Raw genomic sequence first — 26,966 nt, forward strand, 5'->3', positions numbered from 1 at the left:
CCCAGTCATGGCTAAACCCACAGGAAACTGAGATCTCTGCTCCTCTTACCTATTCTGTTGTTGTTCTTGATATTGTTGCTTTACTTTAGCTTCATTTTCTGTTGCTTCTTTTATCTTTTCCTGTAGCTGCTGCTTCTCTGAAATACAAGTGTCTGTGAGACAGACTTTATGAGCATGTTCTAATTTCTGCTGCAGGTCCAAAATCTTGAATGAAAAAAAGTTTACAAGTAAAGCATTAAGAAGAGTGTGATCTTTTTTCAAATTAGGGGAATAACACACAAATAGTAAACATAGCAGTGCTAACATATTAATCTGACCTGAAGTAAAAAGAGTAGCTAGATTTAATTTTAAAATAAATTGTTTAATTTTTGCAGTATGTAATGCATTCATATAATTCAATGTGTATGTATAAAAGAAGCTACAGGCCAGACATGCTGGTTCACACCTGTAATCCAAGAACTGTGGGAGGCCAAGCTGGGTGAATCGCTTAAGCCTCAGGGTTCGAGACCAGCCTGGGCAACATGGTAAAACCCCATATCTACAAAAAAATACAAAAATTAGCTGGGCATGGTGGTGAGTACCTGCAGTCTCAGCTACTCAGGAGGCTGAGGTGGCGGAAATTACTTGAGCCCAGGGAAGCTGAGGCTACAGTGAACCAATGATTGTGCCACTGCACTCCAGCCTGGGTGACAGAGTGACAGAGTGAGACCCAGTCTCAAAAAAAGAAGCTATATAGTGAAAAATCTCTTTCCCATCCCTGTCCTACTTCCTCCAAATTTTCCTCCATCGAATAGGTAACCATGGTTTTTAATTACTTATGTACCCCTCCAGAGATTTATTTATGCATATATAAACACATATTATATAGTTATCCCCCATACATATAAATTTTACACAAACGATGAATACTATACCATATATAATTAGGCACCTTACTTTTTTATAGCAATACACATTTGGTCATTTTTCCATATTATATGCACATATTGAGTTGTCTTCTGTTTCATAGTTGCATACCACTCCACTGTAAGGGTATACCATAACTTATTTAACCAGTGCCCTACTGGTGAACATTTAAGCTGATTCCAATCTTTTGCTATTATAAACAATACTATTACAAACAATGTCTGCAGATTAAATTATGAGGTGTAGATTTACTAGGGCAAAGCTTATGAGCATTTGCTTGTTTGATAGATGATGCCAAACTGCCTCCAGAGGTATTAGACCAATTTATACTCCCAACAGCATTGTGTGAGTGCACCTAGTTTCTCCACAGTGTGGCTAGATTCATGAATAACACTGCAAAACAAAATAGAAGTCTCTTATAAACCAAGCACCTATTAGCATATTGCTTAGCATCAATAATAGGTTTCTTAATGCTCTGGCAGAACTAAAAATATGATTTATGAATTTGAAAGAGAGACCCTATATTTTAGAGTTTATATGCTAGATTTAACATATCATTTAAAAACATTTTTTTCTTGCCTTTTTCATGTAGCAGCAAAAAAACCCCACTTTTTTAAAAGATAAATTTCCTTTACACTTATTTACTTATTTTTATAAATGCTTGTGTCACCTTAAATTGTGCCTGGTACATAGTAGGTGCTCAGTAAATATTTGTTGACTGAATAGATTTCAGCAGGGTAGCTATTATCCTCTAACGTATTTCTTTTTTTTTTTTTTTTTTTTTTTTTTTTTTTTTTGAGACGGAGTCTTGCTCTGTCGCCCGGGCTGGAGTGCAGTGGCCGGATCTCAGCTCACTGCAAGCTCCGCCTCCCGGGTTTTACGCCATTCTCCTGCCTCAGCCTCCCGAGTAGCTGGGACTACAGGCGCCCGCCACCTCGCCCGGCTAGCTTTTTGTATTTTTTAGTAGAGACGGGGTGTCACCGTGTTCGCCAGGATGGTCTCGATCTCCTGACCTCATGATCCGCCCGTCTCGGCCTCCCAAAGTGCTGGGATTACAGGCTCTAACGTATTTCTGACCCAACAAGGAATCCTTTAGAATGGCTTGGCATCACATTCCCCATAATTTTCTGTGAATGCCAATGGGTGGCACTTGTTTTCTAAGAGAGGGGCTTTCTGCATCAACCCAACTCCCTGCACCTAGGTCTCTGCATAGCCCACGCAGCATGAGAGAGGAGAAGATGCAGAATGATTCAAGGGGAATGGCAGTAGGCAGTCAGCCATCTGAGGCCAGTTCAAGTTCCTTGGAACTGTTCTATTTAGTTCTGTCTAGGGAGAATTCTTAGTTAAGGAATTCGGTACTAATTCCACAGACAAAAGCATCACCTCATTGGCTTCTCTGTCAAGGATACATCCAAACTTCTGAACCTGCCACATAATTTAAGAAAGGGAACATTTCCAATACTTTTGAAGCCCATTCTGTGACCCTCTTCCCTCCCCACCAGAGAAAACCAATATACTGAATTTTGTGTTAATCTCATCCTTGCTGTTTCTTTTTAATAATCTCTCTCTATATACATATGATATTTTTTTTTTTTTGAGATGGGGTGTTGCTATATCGCCCAGGTGATCCTCCTGCCTTAGCCTTCAGAGTAGCTGGTACTACATGCATGTGCTACTATGCCCAGCTAACTTATTTATTTTTGTAGAGATAGGGTCTCACTATGTTGCTCAGGCTGGTCTTGAACTTTGGGCTCAAGTGATGCTCCCATCTCATCCTCCCAAAGTGCTGGGATTACAGGTATGAGCCACCATGCTAATAGTCCGTCCTTCCTTCCTTCCTTCCTTCCTTCCTTCCTTCCTTCCTTCCTTCCTCCCTCCCTCCCTCCCTCCCTCCCTCCTTCCTTCCTTCCCTCTCTCTCTTTTTGAGGCAGAGTTTCACTCTTGTCACCCAGGCTGGAGTACAATGGTGTGATCTCAGCTCACTGCAACCTCTCACTCCCAGGTTCAAACAATTCTCCTGCCTCAGCCTCCGGAGTAGCTGGGATTCAAGGCGTGTGCCACCACACCTGGCTAATTTTTGTATTATTAGTAGAGACGGGGTTTCACCATGTTGTCCAGGCTGGTCTCAAACTCCTGACCTCAGGTGATCCACCCACCTTGGCCTCCCAAAGTGCTGGGATTACAGGTGTGAGCCACTGTGTCTGGCCATTCACCTCTCCTGGTCATTCGCCTTGCCTCGCCTCTCCTTTCCTCCCTTAAAAATAAGTTAATTCAGCCAGTCTTAGTTTAACTCTTTAACTTAGATTTTTTTAGTTTAATTCAGATTGCTGTCATCACTTTTTGATGTTTGCTTCATATTATATGGTTTGACGAAATTATTTTTTAATCCAATTTAATTCTCAAACTTGCACATCAAAATGTACAACTGTTACATACTACTGCCATCTAGTGTTGGGCAATCTAAAATGAAGTGACAATATTTCAAAATGGTTCATTTCACAACACAAATCCCCCTACAAAATTACAAAATATGTTTGATGTGATGAATACGATAATTACCCTGATATGATCACTATACATTATATCTATTTAAACATCACTATGTACCCCATGAACATGTACAATTGTTTGTCAATTAAAAAAAACAAAATTAAAACAAAATTTACATTAACAGCCAATTCAAATGAAAGAATAAGTGTTCTCAAATGTGAAAATATAAAACAAAAGCCATATGGGATCATCCAGTTCTTTAAGTTCATGTTATAGCTTTAATACAACTGACCTTTTTAAGTCCATGAAGTTTTTTACAAATACACAAGAATCCCTAAAATTGTAGGAACAGGTGAAATCAAAACAGAAGAAAACATAGGAGAGAAAAAAAATCTCAGAATTCTATCAAGTCTGCAACATATTTATTTCTTAAAATCCTCAGGGAAATAATATTTCAGTAGTGGTATTCAGTGTATGCTATTTATTAAGCATGAGGATAATTACCTTTTCCTCTGCATCAGCAACTTTAGATTTCTCCTGAGCCAGCTTTTCCTGTAGGTTGTTCTGTGATTTAATGCTCTGAGTCTGTTTAAGTACTTCCAACTCCAGTTCCTTGATTTTCTGCTGACACTGCTTACACTCTGCTGTGAGTGAAGAGCACATCTTTGTACTCTCTAATAACTTCTGTTGGGCATGCTTTAGCTCAATCTTTATCTAGAGGTAGAGAATAAGTAAGAGTAATACAAATAAGTGTGGAATGAACGTGAACTAGAATAAGCAGCTTTCAAAAGAGTATAGTCCCCTTAAAGCCAACAGATACCAATGTCACATGGCTGAGTACCTCTTTAGAGCTGCCATGTGTTAGTAAGAGGTTCCAAAGTTTAGTCAGACAGCAGCTAGACCAAGGAATTTTCCTGAGTTTCTATATATGCATGGTCTAAATGTTTTCCATCCTTTCTTCAATCTAGTCCAAACTGGCTTTCATCCCCACTACCCCAGTGAAACTTTCTGCCAAGGGTACTAACTCTTCATTGCCAAAATAAATCCAATGGACAAGTGACTTCTCAGTAGCATTCTGTGATACCAAACTTTGCTGGTTTTCACTTAGCTCTCTGCTGTTCTTTCTTGGTCTTCTTTGTAGACTCTTCCAATGCTACCCAACATGTGAGTATTACTGGACTCTTCTAGGCCTAGAAAGTGGATGATTTGCTATCCATTTCTATAATTTGAAATGCCATTTTATGCCAATACTTGCCAAAATGAAACTCCTTGATTCTGCCCATATCTCCAAAGTCTTTTTTTCTCTCTTTTCCCAATTTCAGTAAATAATGCCACCATCCAAACTTTTGTGCAGGTCAGTAATCCCCAAGTCTTCCTTTTCCATTATGAACCAATTCCAATCATTTAGCACATGCTGTCACTCTGTCCCCACAATACACCTTGCATTAATCCATTTGTGTCATTTTTTTTGGCACTAACCTAGTCTGGGGCATCATCTCTAGCCTGGGCTATAGCAACTGCCTCTGCACTGGTCCTACCACTTCCATTTTTACTCTCTTCTAATCTGTCCTCTAACCCTGTGGCCAAATTTTCTTTTAAAAACACAAATTGAACTACCTGACAACCCTGCTTAGAATCTTTCAGTGGTCCCTCACTCCAGATCCCACCAGCTTGCCTGGCTTTGTACGCTCTGGCCCTTGTCTGTCTCTTTAAATCCATCTTGTTATTTCTCCTTCTCCCACTGTAACTCCTGTCACATTGGTTTGTATTAAGAGTTTCCAACACACCAAACTTTTTCCACACCTCCCTCTGCCAGAAGTGCTTTCCCTTTTCCCTTCTCATTGTATAGTTGCCTGCTTATTCTTCAGGTCTTAGCTTAAATGTCACTTTGCAGGGGGCAATTTTCAGAATCATCTAATCTGAAATGTCCTTACTCATCACTGTACCACATTTGCTTCCTTCATCAAACATATCATGATGTATAATTAAGTATGCATTTATATACCTGTTTATGTCCCCTTTCCCCACTTTAAATTCCAAGAAAGCAGAGATTAGGTTTTTAATTCATTTCTTAATACCAAGGCCTATCAAAGAACCAGAGAGTAGGTGATTAATCAATTATTTACTGAGCAAGTAAATGAATGATATTCTAAAAAATATCAGAATGTAGTGAATGTATACACTGGGCAGGGAAGGCTCATAGACAAAAGTGGTGAGAGAGAATTTACTTTGTTTTAATGGTAAATAGAATTCCCTGGTCTCAAAGCTTTTCAACTGAATTAATAGGGATGATAGCTATAATGTCCTTCATCTGTGCTTTCTCTATATTAACCAATCAGATTATATAAAGTTAATCTAAAAGTTAATTGTGTTCAACCTCTTTGAGCATCAGTTTCTTCATCTGTAATATGGGGATAATAACTAGTTACCTCATAGGATAGTTGTGAGGTGGCATTAAATGAGACAAAGCAATTAAAGCCTCAAGAATAGAGCCAGACACATAGGAAACACCTAACAAAAGTTAAATGTTCCTATTCAATAATTGCTTTTAGACTATCTGCTGCATTTGAAATACAGAGCTGAGGCATATACTAATATTACTACTTGACATTTGTTAGGCTTTCACATCTATGAAGTGGCTGGGATTGGTATTTTAGCCCATTTTAGAGATAAAAAACTGAATCTGAAATAGTTACCAGATGATAGAACCAAGGTCTGAATATAGATTTTCTGATTCTAATTCAGTACTCTACACTACATTTACTCTACACTGTGAAATACATGTATTTATTATTTCTCTAAAAAGAATACGTTAGAGTGGATCAACAAGCTAAAATTTGGTTCTTTGAAAAGTCTAATAAAATAAATACACTTCTAGTGAGACTGATCAAAGAAAAAGCAACAAGACAAAGGTAACTAGTATTATAAAAGTGAAATGACCCTCATTATATATTTTTCTTCTTTTTTAAAAGCTACCTTTGTTAAAATATATATATATTAAAAAGAAGACAAAATGAATAAATTTCTGTAAAACTTTAAATAATTTAAATGAAATGGAAACATTTTTAGAAAAATAAAATATAACAAAGTTGATGCAAAAAAATAAGAACTTGACTTCTCATAACTATTAAAGAAATGGAACTAGAAATTGAAAACCTACCCAAAAGAAAGCAAAATCAGAAGGCTTTAGGGATGAGTTTTTTGCAATAATTTGAGAAGAAATCATTGTAACTTAATACAAACTTTTCCAGAAGACAGAAAAAGAGGGTGTATTACCCATTTTATTTTAAGAGGCTAGGATAACCTTGATATCAAAATCTGACAAGGGCATTGCAAGGAAGTGACAGACTAGTCTCACTCATGAGGAAAGTTACAAAAATCCCAAAGACATATTAGCAAGCCAAATCTAGCACTGTAGGAAAAGAATGATAATTTATGATGAAGTTAGGTTTATCCCAGAAATGCAAAATTGGATTAACATTAGAAAATCAAAGTAATTCAGCATATTAACAGATTAAAATTTTTTAAAAACCTTCTCAAAATATTCAGAAAAAATGTATGAAATTCAACATGTATTTGTCATAAAACATTGAACCAACCAATGCTAGAAAGCAATTTCCTTAATGTAATAAGTAATATCTACTTTTATTTATTTTTCTTTCTTTCTGAAGTAGATTTGGATAAAATATCTATTTTTAAAAAGCAATAAAAACATACTAAACGGTGAAATTTGAGAGCTTTTCCTTTGAGACTGGGAATTAGGAAAGGATGCCTACTGTCACCAGTTCTATTCAGCACTGTGCTAGCCAGTAAACAGAACAAGAAAAAAGAATGAAGGGTTTAACATATGGAAAGGAAGAAAGAAAATTGTCTTTAAATGATATGATTACTTGCTAGAAAATCCAAAATAACATATACATACATTGTAAGAATAAAAAAGTATGGGAAAGTTTTTATTAGAAAATGATTAAGTGAATTTTTATACATTGGGAAATAATTAGAAAATGAACATTTTTAAAGTTACCATTTATAATCGTATGGAAAATATCAGCACCTGTGAATATGTCTAACAAAAGATATTGTCCACAGCCTGTGTGACAGAGTGGAACTCCATCTCAAAAACAAATAAATAAATACATACATATAAGAACATTTAAATATTGAGAGAAATTAAAAACCTAAATACACACACTCTGTTCTTAAATTAGAGGATTCAATCTTGCAAAGATTTAAATTCTGCCCAAATTGACCTATAGAGCCAATGTAATTCCAAGTGAAATCCCAAAGGGTTGTGTGTCAATATACATGTGTTCTACGTGAGTTCATGTGAGTATTTGTGTTTAGCTTAACAAACTGATTATAAAACTTATATAGGAACCCCAAAGTCCAGGAATAGCCCAGATATCCCAGAAAAGAAGAACAAGGTAAAAAGACTTGCTCTATCAAATGTTAATATTTATATAAAGCTAAAATAATCACGATAGCAAGTATTGGCACAAGAGCAGACAAATAAACAATGGAGCAGAATAGGGAGCTCAAAAATATACCACAATAGGCTGGGCACGGTGGCTCACGCCTGTAATCCCACACTTAGGGAGGCTGAGGTGGGCAGATCACCTGAGGTCAGGAGTTCGAGGCCAGCCTGGCCAATATGGTGAAACCCCATATCTACTAAAAGTACAAAAAAATTAGCCAGGCATAGTGGTGTGTGCCTGTAATCCCAGCTATTTGGGAAGCCGAGGCAGAAGAACTGCTTGAACCCAGGAGGCAGATGTTGCAGTGGGCCAAGATCATGCCACTGTACTCCAGCCTGTGTGACGGAGTGGAACTCCATCTCAAAAACAAATAAATAAATACATACATAAATAAATGTTAATGTAGAATAGCTTTATGACTTTGAAGTAGTAAGATATTTATTAAATCAGACCCCAAAATCACTAGTTATAATGAAAAATAATGATTATTAAAATTCAAAACTTTGATTCATCAAAAGATATATAAGGAGAATGAGAATGCAAGTCACAGAGTCAATGTTTCTAATACATACCTGATAAAGGGTTAATGTATTTTAAAAGCTTAAAAGCCTCTATAAATTAATGAAAAAATTAAAATGAGAGAAACCCCAAATAAATATGAACAAAATCTTGAACAAGCACTTCACAAAATAGAAATTCAAATGCTAATTAAATGTATAAAAAGCTGCTCAAACTTGTTTGCAAACAGGCAAATGCACACTAAAACCACATGGAACTACTGCTATACATGTATACTAGGTTTGCAAAAATTTTAACGTCTGACAGTTCCAAGAGTTGGTGAGGATGTAGAGCAATGGGAACCTTCAGACACTGTTGGTAGAAGACTTTAGAAGGAGTTGAGGTAATACATATCCTATGATGAAATAATTCCACTCCCAATCTCTTCCTAGAGGAGTGTGTACTTATGGACATCAGGACACATGTGCATGAATGTTCATTGCAGCACTCTTTAAAAAGTAGAAACATTACTTAGTTCTATTTATATATCTTGCTACTCAGGAAAGAATCTGATATTCATTGACTGAACATATCTGAAATAATGTGCTGTCATACCCTCTGTTCAAAGGCAAAGCTCTTTCAGTAAAAGCTGCTCAAGTATGTAGAGTGCTTAGCTTATGAAACTTCATTTCCTCATTTTGCATTAATTTTTGAAGACCAGAAATGCCATTTCCAAAAATGTTAGTGGACACATAAAATGATCAAAGCTTTGTTAAACAGAATGAAATGAATGTATGTAGAAGTAAAGAAATTAACCCCTGGCCGGGCGTGGTGGCTCACGTCTGTAATCCCAGCACTTTGGGAGGCCGAGGTGGGCGGATCACGAGGTCAAGAGTTCGAGACCATCCTGGCTAACATGGTAAAACCCCGTCTCTACTAAAAAATACAAAAAATTAGCCGGGCACAGTGGCAGGTGCCTGTAGTCCCAGCTACATGGGAGGCTGAGGCAGGAGAATGGCATGAACCTGGGAGGTGGAGCTTGCAGTGAGCAGAGATCACACCACTGCACTCCAGCCTGGGCCACAGAGCCAGACTCCGTCTCAAAAAAAAAAAAAAAAAAGAAATTAAACCTAAGGGCAAAATGCCTTAATATCATTGGTGGATCAATGTAGGTCAACAGGAAAAAATGTAATAAGCTTATCTCATTGATGTTGCCAAAAAAATTCTCAATCAAGTTTTAATACACTTCCTATTTTTCCAGTAAAAACCCATTTCCCACCTTGCCATTCTAAAACAGCTCACCTTCTGTCTCATTTTTTTTTCTCATTTTATTTTGGAGGGTTGGTACAACTTTTGAAATTTCAATAAGAACAAATCTATTAGCTGTTGACTTCTTCTCAAAAGGCACTCTAACCTTTTAGAAAGCCTGGAAGTTTCATTTTTCAAGAATAATCTTATTATGAAAAAAGTAAGACACAGACAATGAATAGATGAGAAACAAATCAAAGAAAAAGAAGAAATCAAGTGTTCTGGAATATTTGGTAAATTGAATTTGTTCAAGATTAAGAAACCTAAACTTCTCATTGTATATAGAAAGGGTACAAGTCCTTTCATAATATATTGTCTATTTACTCTTGGGCCTGTGATCAAAGAGTCAACACTTAGGGTTTGGTGATGCTGGTAATGATGAAATAAGACAACACTGGGGTAAACACTGTTACGGCCAATGACCTATGCATCCAAGGCAGCTTCCTCAGCTTCAAGTTGGGACAGTCAAGCACCAAGAAGAGGATCTACAACAGCGTCTTGGTATTGGTGGTAACAGAGCAGCAATCTGCCTGAGGCTCTGCAAGCCTATAACATTCTTTTTAACATCCCCAAGCTGGAAACATGTAAAATGTCCATAAGCCATAGAAAAAATAAATAACGTATGGCTTTTTTTTTTTTTTTACAATAGAATACTAATATTGCAAAGAAAATGAATGAGCAATGGCTATACACTGTAACATGAATGAATCTTGCAGACAAAGTTATAAGGCAAACACAAGGTATAAATACTGATTGTATTTTTGAAATAGGAAAAATAGGGAAGACAACTATATTGTGTGGGATTATAAATAGTTGATGAAACTATAAAGTAAAGCAAGAGAGTTATTACCAAAATTAGTGGTTACTACTGGGGTGGTAAGGTGATGGGATTATGATGGGGACAAGGTATGCAGGGGCCACTAGTGTGCTGGCATTGTTCTATTTCTTGTCCTGGGTAGTGTTTAGATGTCTATTCACTTTATGACAATTAGGTAAACTGTATGTTTTATGCATTTTCTAAGTGTTATATTTTATAATACAATGATTTAAAAAGGAATACATTAGTATTTTGGTTTTTTTTAAAAAGAAAAAGTGATATTTTAATTTTTATTTCTTTTTTCTTTTTTTTTTGAGACAGGACCTCATTCTATTACCCAGGCTGGAGTGCAGTGGTGTGATTGTAGCTCACTGCAGCTTCAAATCCCTGGGCTCAAGCAATCCTCCTGCCTTGGCCTCCCAAAGCCCTAGGACTGTAGACTTGAGCCATTGCACCCAGTCAATATTTTTATTTATTTTTTAAATTTTTAATTAATTTATTTTATTTTTAAATTATACTTTAAGTTATGGGATACATGTGCAGAACGTGCAGGTTTGTTACATATGTATGCATGTGCCATGTTGGTTTGCTGCACCCATCAACCCGTCATCTACATGGGGTATTTCACCTAATGCTATCCCTCCCCTTGTCCCCCACCCACTGACAGGCCCCGGTATGTGATGTTCCCCTCCCTGTGCCCATGTGTTCTCATTGTTTAACTCCCACTTATGAGTGAGAACATGCAGTGTTTGGTTTTCTGTTCCTGTGTTAGTTTGCTGAGAATGATGGTTTCCAGTTTCATCCACGTCCCTGCAAAGGACATGAACTCATCCTTTTTTATGGCTGCATAGTATTCCATGATGTATATGTGCCACATTTTATTTATCCAGTCTATCACTGATGGACATTTGGGTTAGTTCCAAGTCTTTGCTACTGTGAATAGTGCTGCAATAAACATACGTGTGCATTTGTCTTTATAGTAGAATGATTTATAATCCTTTGGGTATATACCCAGTAATGGGATTGCTGGGTCAAATTGTATTTCTGGTTCTAGATCCTTGAGGAATTGCCACACTGTCTTCCACAATGGTTGAACTAGTTTATACTCCCACCAACAATGTAAAAGTGTTCCTATTTCTCCACATCCTCGCCAGCATCTGTTGTTTCCTGACTTTTTAATGATCACCATTCTAACTGGCATGAGATGGTATCTCACTGTGGTTTTAATTTGTATTTCTGTAATGACCAGTGATGATGAACTTTTTTTCATATGTTTGCTGGCTGCATAAATGTCTTATTTTGAGAAGCGTCTGTTCATATCCGTCACCCACTTTTTGATGGGGTTGTTTTTTTCTTCTAAATGTGTTTAAGTTCCTTGTAGATTCTGGATATTAGCCCTTTGTCAGATGGATAGATTGCAAAAATTTTCTCCCATTCTGTAGGTTCCCTGTTCACTCTGATGATAGTTTCTTTTGCTGTACAGAAGCTCTTCAGTTTAAAAAATATGGAATGCTTCACAAATTTGCGTGTCATCCTTGCGCAGGGGCCATGCTAATCTTCTCTATATCATTCCAGTTTTAGTATGTGTGCTGCTGAAGCGAACACGTATTTTTGTTTCTTAATCAGTCTCATAAGTTGGCCTAACAGTAGCTAGAGATTCAAGTTTGATAATTTGAATGGAATTTTTTTTTTTTTTGAGATAGATTCTCGCTCTGTTGCCCAGGATGGACTGCAGTGGCCCAATCACGGCTCACTGCAACCTCTGCCTCCTGGGTTCAAGCAATTCTCATGTCTCAGTCTCCCAAGAAGCTGGGACTACAGGTGTGTGCTACCATACCCGGCTAACTTTTTTTTTTTTTTTTTTTGTAATTTTTAGTAGAGATGGGGTTTCACCATGTTAGCCAGGCTAGTCTCAAACCCCTGAGCACTTTAAGTGATCTGCTCACCTCAGCCCCGCAAAGTGCTAGGATTATAGGTGTCAGCCACTGCACTGGCCTTGAGTGGATTTTTAAAAGTTTGTGAAGCTGAGGTTCCAAAATGACTCAAATTGAGGAGGGGTATAATATGGAAAGATGTCCACACAGGAAAGAGAGGAACAGACTTGAGTTTAAGTTCTGACTACAATTTGTTAGCTTTGCAATCTTGAACAGTTTCCTCATCCATAAAGTGCTCACCCTTTAGGGTTGTGAGGCTGTTCATAAGAGATAAAGTAGACAGGCTGGACCCAGTGGCTCACACCTGTAATCCCAGCACTTTGGGAAGCTAAGCCAGGAGGATCACCTGAGGTCAGGAGTTCAAGACCAGCCTGGCCAATATGGTGAAACCCTGCCTCTACTAAAAATACAAACATTATCTGAGTGTGGTGACGTGCGCCTGTAATCCCAGCAACTCAGGAGGCTGAGGCAGGAGAATATCTTGAACCTGGGAGGTGGAGGTTGCAGTGAGCAGAGATCACGCCACTGCACTTCAGCATGGGCAACAGAGCGAGACTCTGTCTCAGAAACAACCAAACAAAAAGAGATGAAGTGGACAAACTCTCAATAAAGGATACTCATCGTATAAAACTTTCTTAGGTGCCTGGCCTAAGGAGCTAATCAAGAGGCTGATGTCTTATTCCTAAATGGCCAATAATTTGTCTCACCACGGAGATTAAAATAGATAAAAAACTTTTTTTTTAAAATTTACTGCATGCTCTTTACAAACAGTGAAAAATAAAAATCTTCTCTTGTTACCAAGCTATCATTTATCCATCCCTGAAAGACTGTTCATTAATCCAATAAATATTTATAGGGTACCAATCATATGTAAGGCATTATAATCTGTGTAGTTATAGCCATTGTTCCTTAAGAAATATGTAGTATTGTTAGAATATGTTCTGAGTTGGACAGTTAAAATGATCTAAGAAATGCCCTTGAAGGGAAAGTGAAAGACTGTCTTATGAAAACATGTGATAAAGATTTAGAATTTAATTTAAAACTACAAAGGCTTGACGGAATATGAACAGTCTTCAAAAACTCGTGAAGGGTGAGGACAGGGAAGAGGTTTATTCAAATAATCCTGGAATACTAGAACTCCCTTAGAAGGCCTTCCTTGAAGTTTGGGATAAACGGATATTTGTTTTCCTCTATATCTCCCCTACTAGACTGTAAGCTCTTGAAAAGTAGGGACCTTTCTTATCCATGTTTATGTCACTTTTCAAATAAGATCATTTTATCCCACTAGACCGGTGTGGGCAAACTTTTCTCATAAAGGGTCAGGTAGTAAATATTTTAGACCGTGTGGGTCACATGGTTTCATCACAACTATCAAATCTGTTACTGTAGCACAAAAGCAGCCATAATATATAAACAGACAGATATGGCTGCCAATAAAACTTTATTTATAAAAACAGAAGGCAGACAGAATTTGACCTACATGCCAAAGTTTGCTGACCCCTGCACCATGGGTATAAGGATTGTGTCTATTGTGCCTACCATTAAACTCTCAGTGTCTATAAGATTACATACGAATATTGAATGTTGAATTTTAGAACCTTCAATAGAGGCTTATAGAAACTAAGTCCTTAATATATATATTTACAGAATTGAACCATAATTAAGAGGAAGTACTATTTTACATGGAGGTTAATTTTAAACATTTATGTGGTTCAAAAAATTTAGTTGAATCTGTGTATGGCAGTTCTACATAGATTATTTTTAAACAAGCATTTGGGAGATGTTGCTTTAACTATTTCATGCTGTTGTATTAGGAAGAACAACTTTGCTCTCCCATGAATTGTACCTTGGTGCAGTTGAGATCTGATTGAACCAATAATAATGGATACATCTAATAGGGATAAATAAGGCTAGTGATACACAGGGCAGGACAACTGGGGTTTAGGGTTCAGGTCACTGAAGTTTAGTAAGTACTAAAAATATTAGATAGTGTTTTCAGAAGATTATGTAATTTAATGCCTTTTTCTATTTACAGGTTGATAATATACACATTCTTACTTTGCAGGGAAAAGTTAAAGGAGGAAGTTACCAGATAGCTCACATTGCCCACACATTTGTGGAGCCTATCATGAATTATCAAGTAGAGGAACTTAAATTCGTTTATTCCCAGGGCCAACTGAAACCCTTCCATAAAGCATGTGCCCACAAGAGTTACCTTAATGTTTTCTTCCTGAAGTAAGCTATTATGTTGCTTTAAGTCCAAGTTCTTCCCTCGTTCATATCGAAGCTCATTTTCAGCTGAGTTGCATAGAATCTGGAGCCGGTGCAAATTCTGGTGAAGTTGTACTTCCCCTTGCTGGTTGTATTTTAGTTTATCTCCAGATGATGGATGCTAAAGCAAACATTTTAAAAGAGAAACACAGACAATTGGAAAGAATATTGGGAAAACATGGGTTCAAGTTGTCAGAACCAGAATCGTCAGAATGTGATTATTCACATGTAAATGTTTTTGGAATTAGCTTATCTACAACAAACTACTCTTTTACATTTATGGATAGTTGATACATATTCATATAATACCTGTTATATTAGAGTGAAAATAACAATAAAATTATGTTAACAAAAGCAGTAGGCACAGACACCTTATTTTTCATATCAATGATAGAAGCACAGACAATTTTAGAGTAAAACACATTTAAAATGGGAAGTTCAAAGAGTCTATATGTTAAGAAGTAGAGTGTGAATGTGTGTGTGTGTGTCTGTGTGTGTGTGGTGTCCGCTGGCAAAAGGAAAGAGGAAACTTAGTAAGAGACCTTAAGTTTCTAGTCTTCCTCATCACTTTATTTCCCGATGATTCTTCTCCCATAAAACACATTATTTCAAGGCTGAATAATATTGCATCGTGTACACACACACACACCACTTCTGCAGATATCTCTTTGACACACTGGTTTCAAATCCCTTGGATATATACCTGGAAGTAGAATTGCTGGAGCATATGGGTAGCTCTATTTTTAATTTTTTGAGGAACCTCCATACTGCTTTCTATATTGGCTGTACTAATTTACATTCCCACCCACAGTGTCGAAGTGTTCTATTTTCTCCATATCCTTGCCAACACTTACCTTTTGTCTTTTTGATAAAAGTCATTCTAATAGATGTGAGGTGATATTTCATTGTGGTTTTAATTTGTATTTCTCTAATAATTCACGACATTGAACATTTTTTCACATACCTATTGGTCTTTTGTATGTCTTCTTTTGGGAAAAGTCTATTTGCATCTTTTGCCTATTTTTAAATTGGATTATTTGTTTTCTTGCTATTAAGTTGAGTTCCTTATATATTTTGGATATTAACCCCTTATCAGATGTATGATCTACAAATATTTTTGCCCATTCTGTAGGTTGTCTCTTTACTCTGTTGATTGTTTCCTTTGCTGTGCAGAAGCTTTTTAACTTGACACAACCCTATTTGTCTATTTTTGCTTTTAGAGTCACATCCAAAAAATCTTTGCCAAGAAAAATGAGAAACATTTTCCATAAGTGTCAATCAATGGATGAATGGAAAAGAAAATATAGTATACACACACACAAAACACACATGTACAATGCAAAACTGTTCAGCCTTTATAAGGACAGAAATTCTGTCATTTGTCATAACATGAATGAACTTGGAGAGCATTATGCTAAGTGAAATAAGCCAGGCACAGAAAGACAAATACTGTATGATCTCACATATACGTGGACTCTAAAAAGTTGAACTCATAAAGCTGAACTCACAGAAGCAGCAAGTAGAATGGTGGTTGCGAGGCTGGGGAGGGGAGGCATGGAATGGGAAGATGCTGGTCAAAGGGTGCAAAGTTTCAGATAGACAGGATAAATTCTGGATATGTATTATATAGCATAGTGACTATACTTAATAATAATGTGCTGTATACTTGAAAATTGTCAGAAGAGTAGATCTTAAATGTTCTCACCACAAAAAAGTATGTGAGATGATAGACATGTAACTTAGCTTGATTTAATCATTTCACAATGTATACATAGATCAAAACATCTGGTTGTACACGACAAATACACAACATTTGTCAATAATCCTGAATAGGCTGGGCATGGTGGCTCACGCCTGCAATCCCAGCACTTTGGGAGGCCGAGGTGGGTGGATCACCTGAGGTCAGGAGTTCAAGACCAGCCTGGCCAACATGGTGAAACCCTTAGCTGGGCGTGGTGGTGCACACCAGTAGTCCCAGCTACTTGGGAGGCTGAGGCATGAGAATTGCTTGAACCCAGGAGGTAGAGGTTGCAGTGAGCCAAGATCATGCCATTGCACTTCAGCCTGAGTGACAGAGAGAGACTCTGTCTCAAAAAAAACCAAAAAAAATCCTGAACAAAGCTGTAAAAAAAAGCACATGTATCAAACACCAGCAATACACTTTCCTATCAGGCTTCTCCAGTGAAATAAGAGAATAGTCATTTGGGTTTTCTACAAAAGGTAGGCACAAGTAAGTATGCTGAATAGATAAAGAATTCAATCTTATACAATTCAATAGATAAGATATTCTTAGAGTTTCCTTAGTCCTGGTCCAGTATGCTCCTGTCTACAACTTTCTAAAAAGCCCATATCATTATTTTAGTTTTATCTTGCTTATGTCCCTAAAGTAACACAGAAGCCCTCAAGTCCTGTTAGCTCTTCAATTCCTACTTTGGTTTAGCTAGAAAGGCAATCTAAATACAATCTGCTTTTCTTTGAGCTGCAAGACTCTAAGATCCCTAGAAAAAAAAATCTTCAATGGGTTATAATGTAATTATGATTTTTTTTATTTTTTTGAGACGGAGTCTAGCTTTGTCGCCCAGGCTGGAGTGCAGTGGCGTGATCTCGGCTCACCGCAACCTCTGCCTCCTGGGTTCAAGCAATTCTCCTGCCTCAGCCTCTTGAGTAGCTGGGATTACAGGTGCGTGCTACCATGCCCAGCTAATGTTTGTATTTTCAGTAGAGATAGGGTTTCACCATGTTGGTCAGGCTGGTCTCCAACTTCTGACCTCATGTGATCTACCTGCCTCAGCCTCCCAAAGTGCTGGGATTACAGGCATGATCCTCAGGATACATATGCAGAATGTGCAGGTTTGTTACATATGTATACGTGTGCCATGGTGGTTTGCTGCACCTATTGACCCATCCTCTAAGTTCCCTCCCCTCACCCCCTACCCCTAACAGGTCCTGGTGTGTGTTGTTCCCCTCTCTGTGTCGATGTGTTCTCAATGTTCAACTCCCTCTCATGATTGAGAGAACATGTGGTGTTTGGTTTTCTGTTCCTGTGTTAGTTTGCTGAGGATGATGGCTTCCAGCTTCATCCATGTCCCTGCAAAGGACATGATTGCATTCCTTTTTATGGCTGCAAAGTATTCCATGGTGTATATGTACTATATTTCCTTTATCCAGTCTATCATTGATGAGCATTTGAGTTGGTTCCACGTCTTTGCTGTTGTAAAGAGTGCTGCAATAAACATACGTGTGCATGTGTCTTTACAATAGAATGATTTATATTTCTTTGGGTATATACCAGTAATGAGATTGTTGGGTCAAATTGTATTTCTGGTTCTAGATCCTTGAGGAATTGCCATGCTGTCTTCCACAATGGTTGAACTAATTTACATTCCCACCAACAGTGTAAAAGCATTCCTATTTCTCCACAGCCTTACCAGCATCTATTGTTTCCTGACTTTTTAAATAATCATCACTCTGACTGGCGTGAGATGGTATCTCACTTTGGTTTTGATTTGCATTTCTCTGATGATCAGTGATGTCGAGCTGTTTTTCATATGTTTGCTGGCCACGTAAATGTCTTCTTTTGAGAAGTGTCTGTTCATATCCTTCACCCACTTTTTGATGGGGTTGTTTTTTCTTATAAATATGTTTAAGTTCCTTGTAAATTCTGGATATTAGACCTTTGTCAGATAGGTAGATTGCAAAATTTTTCTCCCTTTCTGTAGGTTGCCTGTTCACTCTAATGATAGTTTCTTTTGCTGTGCAGAAGCTCTTTAGTTTAATTAGATCTCATTTGTCAATTTTGGCTTTTGTTGCAATTGCTTTTGGCATTTTTGTCATGAAGTCTTTGCCCATGGCTATGTCCTGAATAGTATTGCCTAGGTTTTCTTCTAGAGTTATTGTGGTTTTGAGTTTTACATTTAAGTCTTTAATCCATCTTGAGTTAATTTTTGTTTAAGGTATAGGGAAGGGGTCCAGTTTCATTTTTCTGCATATGGCTAGCCAGTTTTCCTGGCACCATTTACTGAATAGGCGATCCTTTCCCCATTGCTTGTTTTTGTCAGGTTTGTCAAAGATAAGATGGTTGTAGATGTGTGGTGTTATTTCTGAGGTCTCTATTCTGCTCCATTGGTCTATATGTCTGTTTTAGTACCAGTACCATGCTGTTTTGGTTAGTGCAGCCTTGTAGTATAGTTTGAAGTCAGGTGGCGTGATGCCTCCAGTTTTGTTCTTTTTGCTTAGGATTGTCTTGGCTATACAGGGTCTTCTTTGATTCCATATGAAATTTAAAATAGTTTTTTTCCTAATTCTGTGAAGAATATCAGTGGTAGTTTGATGGGAATAGCATTGCATCTATAAATTACTTTGGTCAGTATGGCCATTTTCATGATATTGATTCTTGCTATCCATTAGGATGAAAAGTTTTTCCATTTCTTTGTGTCCTCTCTTATTTCCTTGAGTGGTGGTTTGTAGTTCTCCTTGAAGAGGTCCTTCACATCCCTTGTTAGCTGTATTCCTAGGTATTCTCTTTGTAGTGATTGTGAGTGGGAGTTCATTCATGATTTGACTCTCTGCTTGCCTATTGTTGGTATAAAGGAATGCTTGTGATTTTTGCACATTGATTTTGTATCCTGAGACTTTGCTGAAGTTGCTTATCAGTTCAAGAAGTTTTTGGGCTAAGATGATGGGTTTTTCTAAATATAAAATCAGGTCATCTACAGAGATAACTTGACTTCCTCTCTTTCTATCTGAATACCCTTTATTTCTTTCTCTTGCCTGACTGCCCTGGCCAGAACTTCCAATACTATATTGAATAGGTGTGGTGAGAGAGGGCATCCTTGTCTTGTACTGGTTTTCAAAGGGAATGCTTCCAGCTTTTGCCCATTCAATATTATATTGGCTGTGAGTTTGTCATAAATAGCTCTTTATTATTTTGAGATATGTTCCATCAATACCTAGGTTATTGAGAGTTTTTAACATGAAGGGATGTTGAATTTTATCAAAGGCCTTTTCTGCATCTATTGAGATAATCATGTGTTTTTGTCTTTGGTTCTGTTTATGTGATGGATTATGTTTATTCATTTGTGTATGTTGAACCAGCCTTGCATCCCAGAGATGAAGCTGACTTAATTGTGGTGGATAAGTTTTTTGATGTGCTGCTGGATTCGGTTTGCCAGTATTTTATTGAGGATTTTTGCATCGATGTCATCAGGGATATTGGCCTGAAGTTTTCTTTTTTTGTTGTATCTCTTCATGATTTTGGTATCAGAATGATGCTGGCTTCATAAAATGAGTTACGGAGTTCCTCCTTTTCAATTGTTTGGAATCGTTTCAGAAGGAATGGTACCAGCTCCTTTTTGTATTTCTAGCAGAATTCAGCTGTGAATCTGTTTGGTCCTGGTGTTTGTTTGTTTGTTTGTTTGTTTTTTGGTAGACTATTAATTACTGCCTCAATTTCAGAGCTTGTTATTGGTCTATTCAGGGATTCAACTTCTTCCTGGTTTAATCTTGGTAGGGTGTATGCGACCAGGAATTTATCCATTTCTTCTAGATTTTCTAGTTTATTTGCATAGAGGTGTTTATAGTATTCTCTAATGGTAGTTTGTATTTCTCTGGGGTCAATGGTGATTTGATGCTTACCTCCCTTCTTCTTTATTAGTCTAGCTAGTGGTCTATCTATTTTGTTAATTTTTTCAAAAAACCAGCTCCTGGATCGGGTACAGTGGCTCACGCCTGTAATAATAGCACTTGGGAGGCCAAGGTGGGCAGATCACGAGGTCAGGAGTTTGAGACCAGCCTGACCAGCATGATGAAACTCTCTCTACTAAAAATACAAAAAATTAGCCAGGCATGGTGGTGCGTGCCTGTAATCCCAGCTACTTGGGAGACTGAGGCAGGAGAATCACTTGAACCCAGAAGGCAGAGGTTGCAGTGAGCTGAGATCATGCCACTGCACTCCAGCCTGGGCGATATAGCAAGACTCTGACTCAAAAACAACAACAACAACAGCTCCGGGATTCACTGATTTTTTGGAGAGTTTTTCATGTTTCTATCTCCTTCAACTCTTCTTTGATCTTAGTTATTTCCTGTCTTCTGCTAGCTTTTGGATTAGTTTGCTCTTGCCTCTCTAGCTCTTTTAATTGTGATATTAGGGTGTTGATTTGAGATCTTTTTAGCCTTCTTATGTCGGCATTTAGTGGCATAAATTTCTCTCTTACCACTGCTTTAGCTGTGTGCCAGAGATTCTGGTACATTGTCTCTTTGTTCTCATTGGTTTCAAACAAATTCTTGATTTCTGCTTTAATTTCATTATTTATCAAGGGGTCATTCAGGAGCAGGTTGTTCAATTTCCATGAAATTGCGTGGTTTTGAGTGAGTTTCTTAATCCTGAGTTCTAATTTGATTGCACTGTGGTCTCAGAGACCATTTGTTATGATTTCAGTTCTTCTGCATTTGCTGAGGAGTGTTTTACTTCCAATTATGTGGTCAATTTTAGAATAAGTGCTATGTGGCACTGAAAAGAATGTATATTCTGTTGATTTGGGGTAGAAAGTTCTGTAGACGTCTACTAGGTCCATTAGATCCAGAGCGGAGTTCAAGTTCTAAATATCCTTGTTAATTTTCTGTCTCATGGATCTGTCTAATACTGATAGTGGGGTGTTAAAGTCTCCCACTATTATTGTGTGGGAGTCTAAGTCTCTTTGTAGGTCTCTAAGAACTTGTCTTATGATTCTGAGTGCTCCTGTATTGGTTGCATGTATATTTAGAATAGTTAGCTCTTCTTGTTGAATTGTTCCCTTTACCGTTATGTAATGCCTTCCTTTGTCTTTTTTTGATCTTTGTTGGTTTAAAGTCTGTTTTGTCAGAGACCAGGATTGCAATCCCTGCTTTTTTTTTGGCTTTCCATTTGCTTTGTATATTTTCCTCCCTCCCTTTATTTTGAGCCTGTGTACGTCTTTGCATGTAAGATGGGTCTCCTGAACATAGCACACCAATGGGTCTTGACTCCTTATCCAATTTGCCAGTCTATGTCTTTTAACTGGGGCATTTAGCCCATTTACATTTAAGGTTAGTATTGTTATATGTGAATCTCATCCTGTTATCATGATGCTATTTGATTATTTTACGCACTAGTTGATACAGTTTCTTTGTAGTGTCATTGGTCTTTATATTTTGGTGTGTTTTTGCAGTGGCTGGTACCGGTTTTTCCTTTCCATATTTAGTGCTTCTTTCAGGAGCTCTTGCAGAGCAGGCCTGGTGGTAATGAAATCCCGCAGCATTTGCTTGTCTGGAAAGGATTTTATTTCTCCTTTGCTTATGAAGCTTAGTTTTACTGGATATGAAATTCTAGGTTGAAAATTCTTTTCTTAAAGAATGTTGAATATTGGCCCCTAATCTCTTCTGGCTTGTAGAGTTTCTGCTGAGAGGTCCACTCTTAAACAGATAGGCTCCCCTTTGTAGGTGACCTGGCTTTTCTCTCTGGCTTTGCTTTTTTCCTTCATTTTTTCCAGTTTTTTCCAGTTTTTCCTTCATTTCAACCTTGGAGAATCTGATGATTATGTGTCTTGGAGTTGATCTTCTTGTGGAGTATCTTAATGGTGTTCTCTGTATTTCCTGAATTTGCATGTTGGCCTTTCTTGCTAGGTTGAGGAAGTTCTCCTGAATAATATCCTGAAGTGTGTTTTCCAGCTTATTTCCGGTCTCCCTGTCTCCTTCTTGTACTCCAGTCAATCATAGCAGAACCCTCACTTTGGAATTAGATAAGTATGTGTTTCAATCCTGAATCTACTACTTATCAGTGGGTGATCCTGGAAAGATTACTTCATCTTCTATACTTCAATTCTCTCATCTTAAGATATGGATAATAAGGATTACTGCTGGATGGGGTGATGAGTTAGTAAGATAACACATGCAAGCACTTAGCACAATGTTGGGCACTTAATAAGCACCCAATAATGTTACCCATTACTGTTGATGCTTCCTAACTTTCCCTTAACTATCTTCATTTCCCATCTGCAAACAACCTGAAATGCCTTGATCACCATTCTACCTTCTTGTTTAACCATTATATAACAGCTTTTAACAATTAATCCATAATCAACAGTCTATAGGTTAACATACCAAAACAGAGATACTGTATACAAGAGATGCACCCCAGTTTTACCAAGGGGACAAAGGCCCAAAAGTTTTAGCTTCTTTTGAAGGATGGAAAAACCAGAACAGTAGTTCTTCTCGTCTACATTTTCCAGTTTAGTCACTCTGCCAGAGTAGAAATGCAAATTCTTTTTCAAGAAAGTCAACTGTTGAAGCAGCTAGCTGCTAGACAAGCAGCCAACAAGAGTCTCTATTTTTTTTCCCACCATATGATCCTGGTAGAAAGTTACTGCAGAGCATATACACTCAATCAGGTTACTAGGAACCACCTAAAAGAGCAAGGTAAGTACACAGGGGTCTTTTGTTTTTTTTCTCAATCAACAGATCTATTAAGCCAATTACCCTTTCTTAGTCTTCATTTATTCGTCTGTAAATTAAAGACATAAGACCAGATGATGCCTAACAAAGTGCTGTCAAAATAAAACAAATTGGAACTAGCCTTAACTATCCTAATTTTATCAGTATCTAATATTTTAGAAATTTAAATATATTTTATTATTTATATATTTTATTTAATATATTTAATATAAATAAAATATTTTATTTGATTATTTAAATATTTTATTGTTTAAAATTTTTAACATTTTATTTTAATAAAATAAACATTAAGTACAAATGAACTTCATAAAATACTGGTCCCAATGACAAATTCGTTTCTACTGTGGCAATAGAGTGAAGACTACTGGCTAAGAAAATATTTGATAATCTTTGTGATCACAGTGTTCAGCTTCTGCTCAAGCCTCCCACACTGGCCAATGTCCACTGACCAATGTCTATCTGGAGCTGTAAAAGTAATCTCTTCTTAAATATTTGATGTCGTGTTCCCCTTTGGTCTTCTGAACAAACTCAGTGACTCCTTTTCCTTTTACAGGTGTATCTAAATCTCCTTATAGGTATATATTTTCCCTGTTTACTGTGACTTGTCTAGTTTTCAAACTCTGTATCTGAATCCTTTCAAATATATTTTTAACTTCCTTTATTGCTCCTCTTTCTTTTTCTAAATGTATACTTGAATCACTTTTCAAATGTATATTATCAGCCTTCTGCAGTAGGTTTACTTATGAGTACAAAGGCCTCCCTTCTGTGGATCTCAAAATAATTTCTGGAAAGGTGTATGTAGGGAAATCTTAATTTGTATAAGAGAGAACCTGTAAAATTGAGGTATAAGAACCGAAATGTGGCTGTAGTCACTCTTTTTATTTTTCCTACAGGCAGATCCCTAGTAAAATAGCAAAAGCCATAATTAAAATAATAAAATGTCTGTCGTCTTTTCCTCACTAAAATGAAGTACTCTGTCTACTAAGCTACATACCAGAAATGGAAAATGTGGTGCATCCTACCATCCCCAATCCCATCTGGCTAGGGCAGATGTCAACAGTCAATCAGCAATTTTCTTGCTGAGCTTAGATGGAGTTTACGAACATTTTATAATAAAGGGCATCAACCGATGGACTTAGTTCAGATTTTACTTGCTATTTTGTTATTATTCAGGCCGTGGTTATAATATTGCTCACACATATATATGATAACTCAAAGAGTGTACCTGGATTGTTTGCAATACAAAGGATAAATGCTTAAGGGGATGGATACCCCATTCTCCATATGTGATTTTATGTATTGCATACCTGTATCAAAATATCTCATGTACCCCATAAATACACACACCTACTATGTACCTATAAAAATAAAAAAACTATATATATGAAAGATGGTATTTAAAATGATGCTGATACCCACAGCCAATCAGAGGAAACGAACCCAGTCAGGGTGTGTGTTTATAGCACCTACCTGGGCACCACTGTCATCTGAACTATCTCCAGAGCTCTGAGACTGAAGGAGGCTCTGATTTATATGGCTCAGCTCTTCTCTAAGCTTCACAACTTCCTCAGGCTTCATGGTCAACTGCTGTTCTTTTTCTTCATCTTTCATATCTCGATTCTGTTGTGAGCCCTCCTCCTTCTGCCCCTCTCTTGGAAAACTGCCCTCCTTTACTGACTCCTCTGGAATTTCCTTCTGCTTTCTTTCTCCTAATTTGGGACTTGGTGCAAATATAAAAATACAATCTATCAAAATGCTTATTATAGTAGTAGAATCGGGAGAAAAAAAGCTACAAGTCAAGACAGTATTGCAAACAAGATTTTCAACCTGAATTCTATAGCACAGCAGTCATCTTATTCTTAAAAATAAACTTTAAAAACATAAGTCAGTCAGGCACGGTGGTTCACGCCTGTAATCCCAGCACTTTGGAAGGCCAAGATGGGCGGATCACCTGAGGTCAGGATACTGAAGACCAGCCTGGCCAACATGGTGAAACCCCATCTCTACTAAAAATACAAAAATTAGCCATGTGTGGTGGTGTACGCCTGTAGTCCTAGCTACTCAGGAGGCTGAGACATGAGAATCGCTTAAGCCCAGGAAGTGCAGGTTGCAGTGAGTCAAGATTGTGCCACTGCACTCCAGCCTGGGCGACAGAGTGAGACTCTGTCTCAAAAAATAAAAAATAAAAGAAAACCCACAAATGAGTCATATTTTTTACTTACACTCAGGGAGATGACCCATCATAGGTTTTCATTTACAGCCAAACCACCAGTTAAATGAGTTTTATACTTTTTCAACTTTTAGTATGGCATTGAGCAGACACAGGTTATAATGATTTTAATAAGCACTGGCCACTTTGGCAGGCACTAGGGCTTCAGGAGGACATGATCTCGGTCCCAAGGAGCTTACAATTTAGTGAGAAATGAGTAGTAAGTAATACAAGTCCTGATGGATGAGTAGGCACAAGCTAAACAAATGTAAAGGGAGGAAGGAGTGTGTATGTACTTGCATGTACGTATGGATGTTGGGGAGGGTGGGTGTTGGTATAAATGAGAACATGAACAAGCAAAGGTGTTCCAAAATGATTTAATAAATAAGATATGTAAAACCCCGAAGTAAAAGAGAGAAGGTGCTTTAGAAAGATTATTTAGACGCCATGTGATAGGGAAACCATTTGAGAAACTGTTGTAATAATCCATGTAATAAATAACAATAAATAGAACTATGATGAATTCTGGAGATATTGAAAAGACAGTATTGATAAGGTTTGTCATTTACTGGATGTGGCAGGTAAGGGAGAAAAAGGAATCATCATGACACCAGGATTTCTGACTTGGGCAAATGGGCAAGTGGATGGTAGACCAACACGGGGGAATGTGGCCATAGACTGACTACAGAGATGTCTGTGGTGAGGACACAGACACAGAAGAATGTGAGCAGAAACACTGGGATTGGATAAAATGAACCAGGGAGAAGGGGAGAAGTAAAAGGAGGCAGATCATCCTAGAGAGAAGCCTAAAAACTTGTAAGGAACAAGCAGAGGAAGTGAAAGTCACAGAAACCAAGAGGAGAGAATGCGCCTTCAATGATTAGAGAGTGTAGATGACAAGGAGAATGAACACAAATATGCTGGTTTTATTTTTATTCCCTCAATCTTAAATTTTGTTTTGAGTACCTTGAAACCTAGCACAGCATGCTTCATAGATTATAGTTGGTGATCAGATTCTTCAAGAAAGCAATTTGGCAGTACACATCAAGAGCCATGGCCGGGTGTGGTGGCTCACGCCTGTAATCCCAGCACTTTGGGAGGCGAGGTGGGCAGATCACCTGAGGTCAGGAGTTTGAGACCAGCCTGGTCAACATGGCAAAACCCTGTCTCTACTAAAAATAAAAAAATTAGCCAGGTGTGGTGGTGCATACCAGTAGTCCCAGTTACTTGGGAGGCTGAGGCAGGAGAATCTCTTGGACCCAGGAGGCAGAAGTTGCAGTGAGCCGAAATTGCACTATTGCACTCCCGCCTGGACGATAGAGGGAAACTCTGTCTCCACACACACACACACAAAGTCATAAAAATGTTCATACTCTTTGAATAATTGCATCTGAATGAATTCACTGCAATAAAATAATTCATAAGAAGAAAAAAATGACTACAATAATGCTCATACTAAACAGAGATATGGAAATGGCTAAAAGAATTAAAGATGCTTCAACTTAAAAGTGACCTCAAGAGTATTCATAAACATGAAAACTACTTATCAAAGTAAAATTGTGGCACAAAAACCAATAAACATATATGTATTC

At 37.5% G+C, this 26,966-nt stretch overlaps 1 protein-coding gene, 1 long non-coding RNA gene and 1 other non-coding gene across 6 annotated transcripts in view; 1 reads left to right on the forward strand and 2 right to left on the reverse strand.

Moving 5' to 3' along the window:
- LOC117092768 overlaps window positions 1-26,966 on the forward strand; it is a 126,388-nt gene that overhangs the window by 97,403 nt on the left and 2,019 nt on the right. The window lies entirely within an intron of this gene.
- Window positions 1-26,966, reverse strand: part of CCDC30 (coiled-coil domain containing 30) — a 153,390-nt gene that overhangs the window by 73,041 nt on the left and 53,383 nt on the right. For 3 of the 4 annotated variants that reach the window (XM_033226837.1, XM_033226835.1, XM_033226834.1), the window contains 3 exons: window positions 14,644-14,820; window positions 3,901-4,110; window positions 50-204 (listed from right to left, as the gene is read on the reverse strand). In XM_033226837.1, coding sequence (XP_033082728.1) covers window positions 50-204; window positions 3,901-4,110; window positions 14,644-14,820 — 542 coding nt within the window. Of the gene's footprint in view, window positions 1-49; window positions 205-3,900; window positions 4,111-5,401; window positions 5,483-14,643; window positions 14,821-26,966 lie in introns of those variants that run through there. The other variant, XM_033226838.1, reaches the window with a different exon arrangement.
- Window positions 11,993-12,099, reverse strand: LOC117094141. The gene has a single exon (XR_004441448.1). It is a non-coding gene; the product is annotated as a U6 spliceosomal RNA (small nuclear RNA).

Source organism: Trachypithecus francoisi, unplaced genomic scaffold (genome assembly GCF_009764315.1).
Source record: "Trachypithecus francoisi isolate TF-2019V2 unplaced genomic scaffold, Tfra_2.0 Lachesis_group12, whole genome shotgun sequence".
Classification (NCBI taxonomy): Eukaryota; Metazoa; Chordata; class Mammalia; order Primates; family Cercopithecidae; genus Trachypithecus; species Trachypithecus francoisi.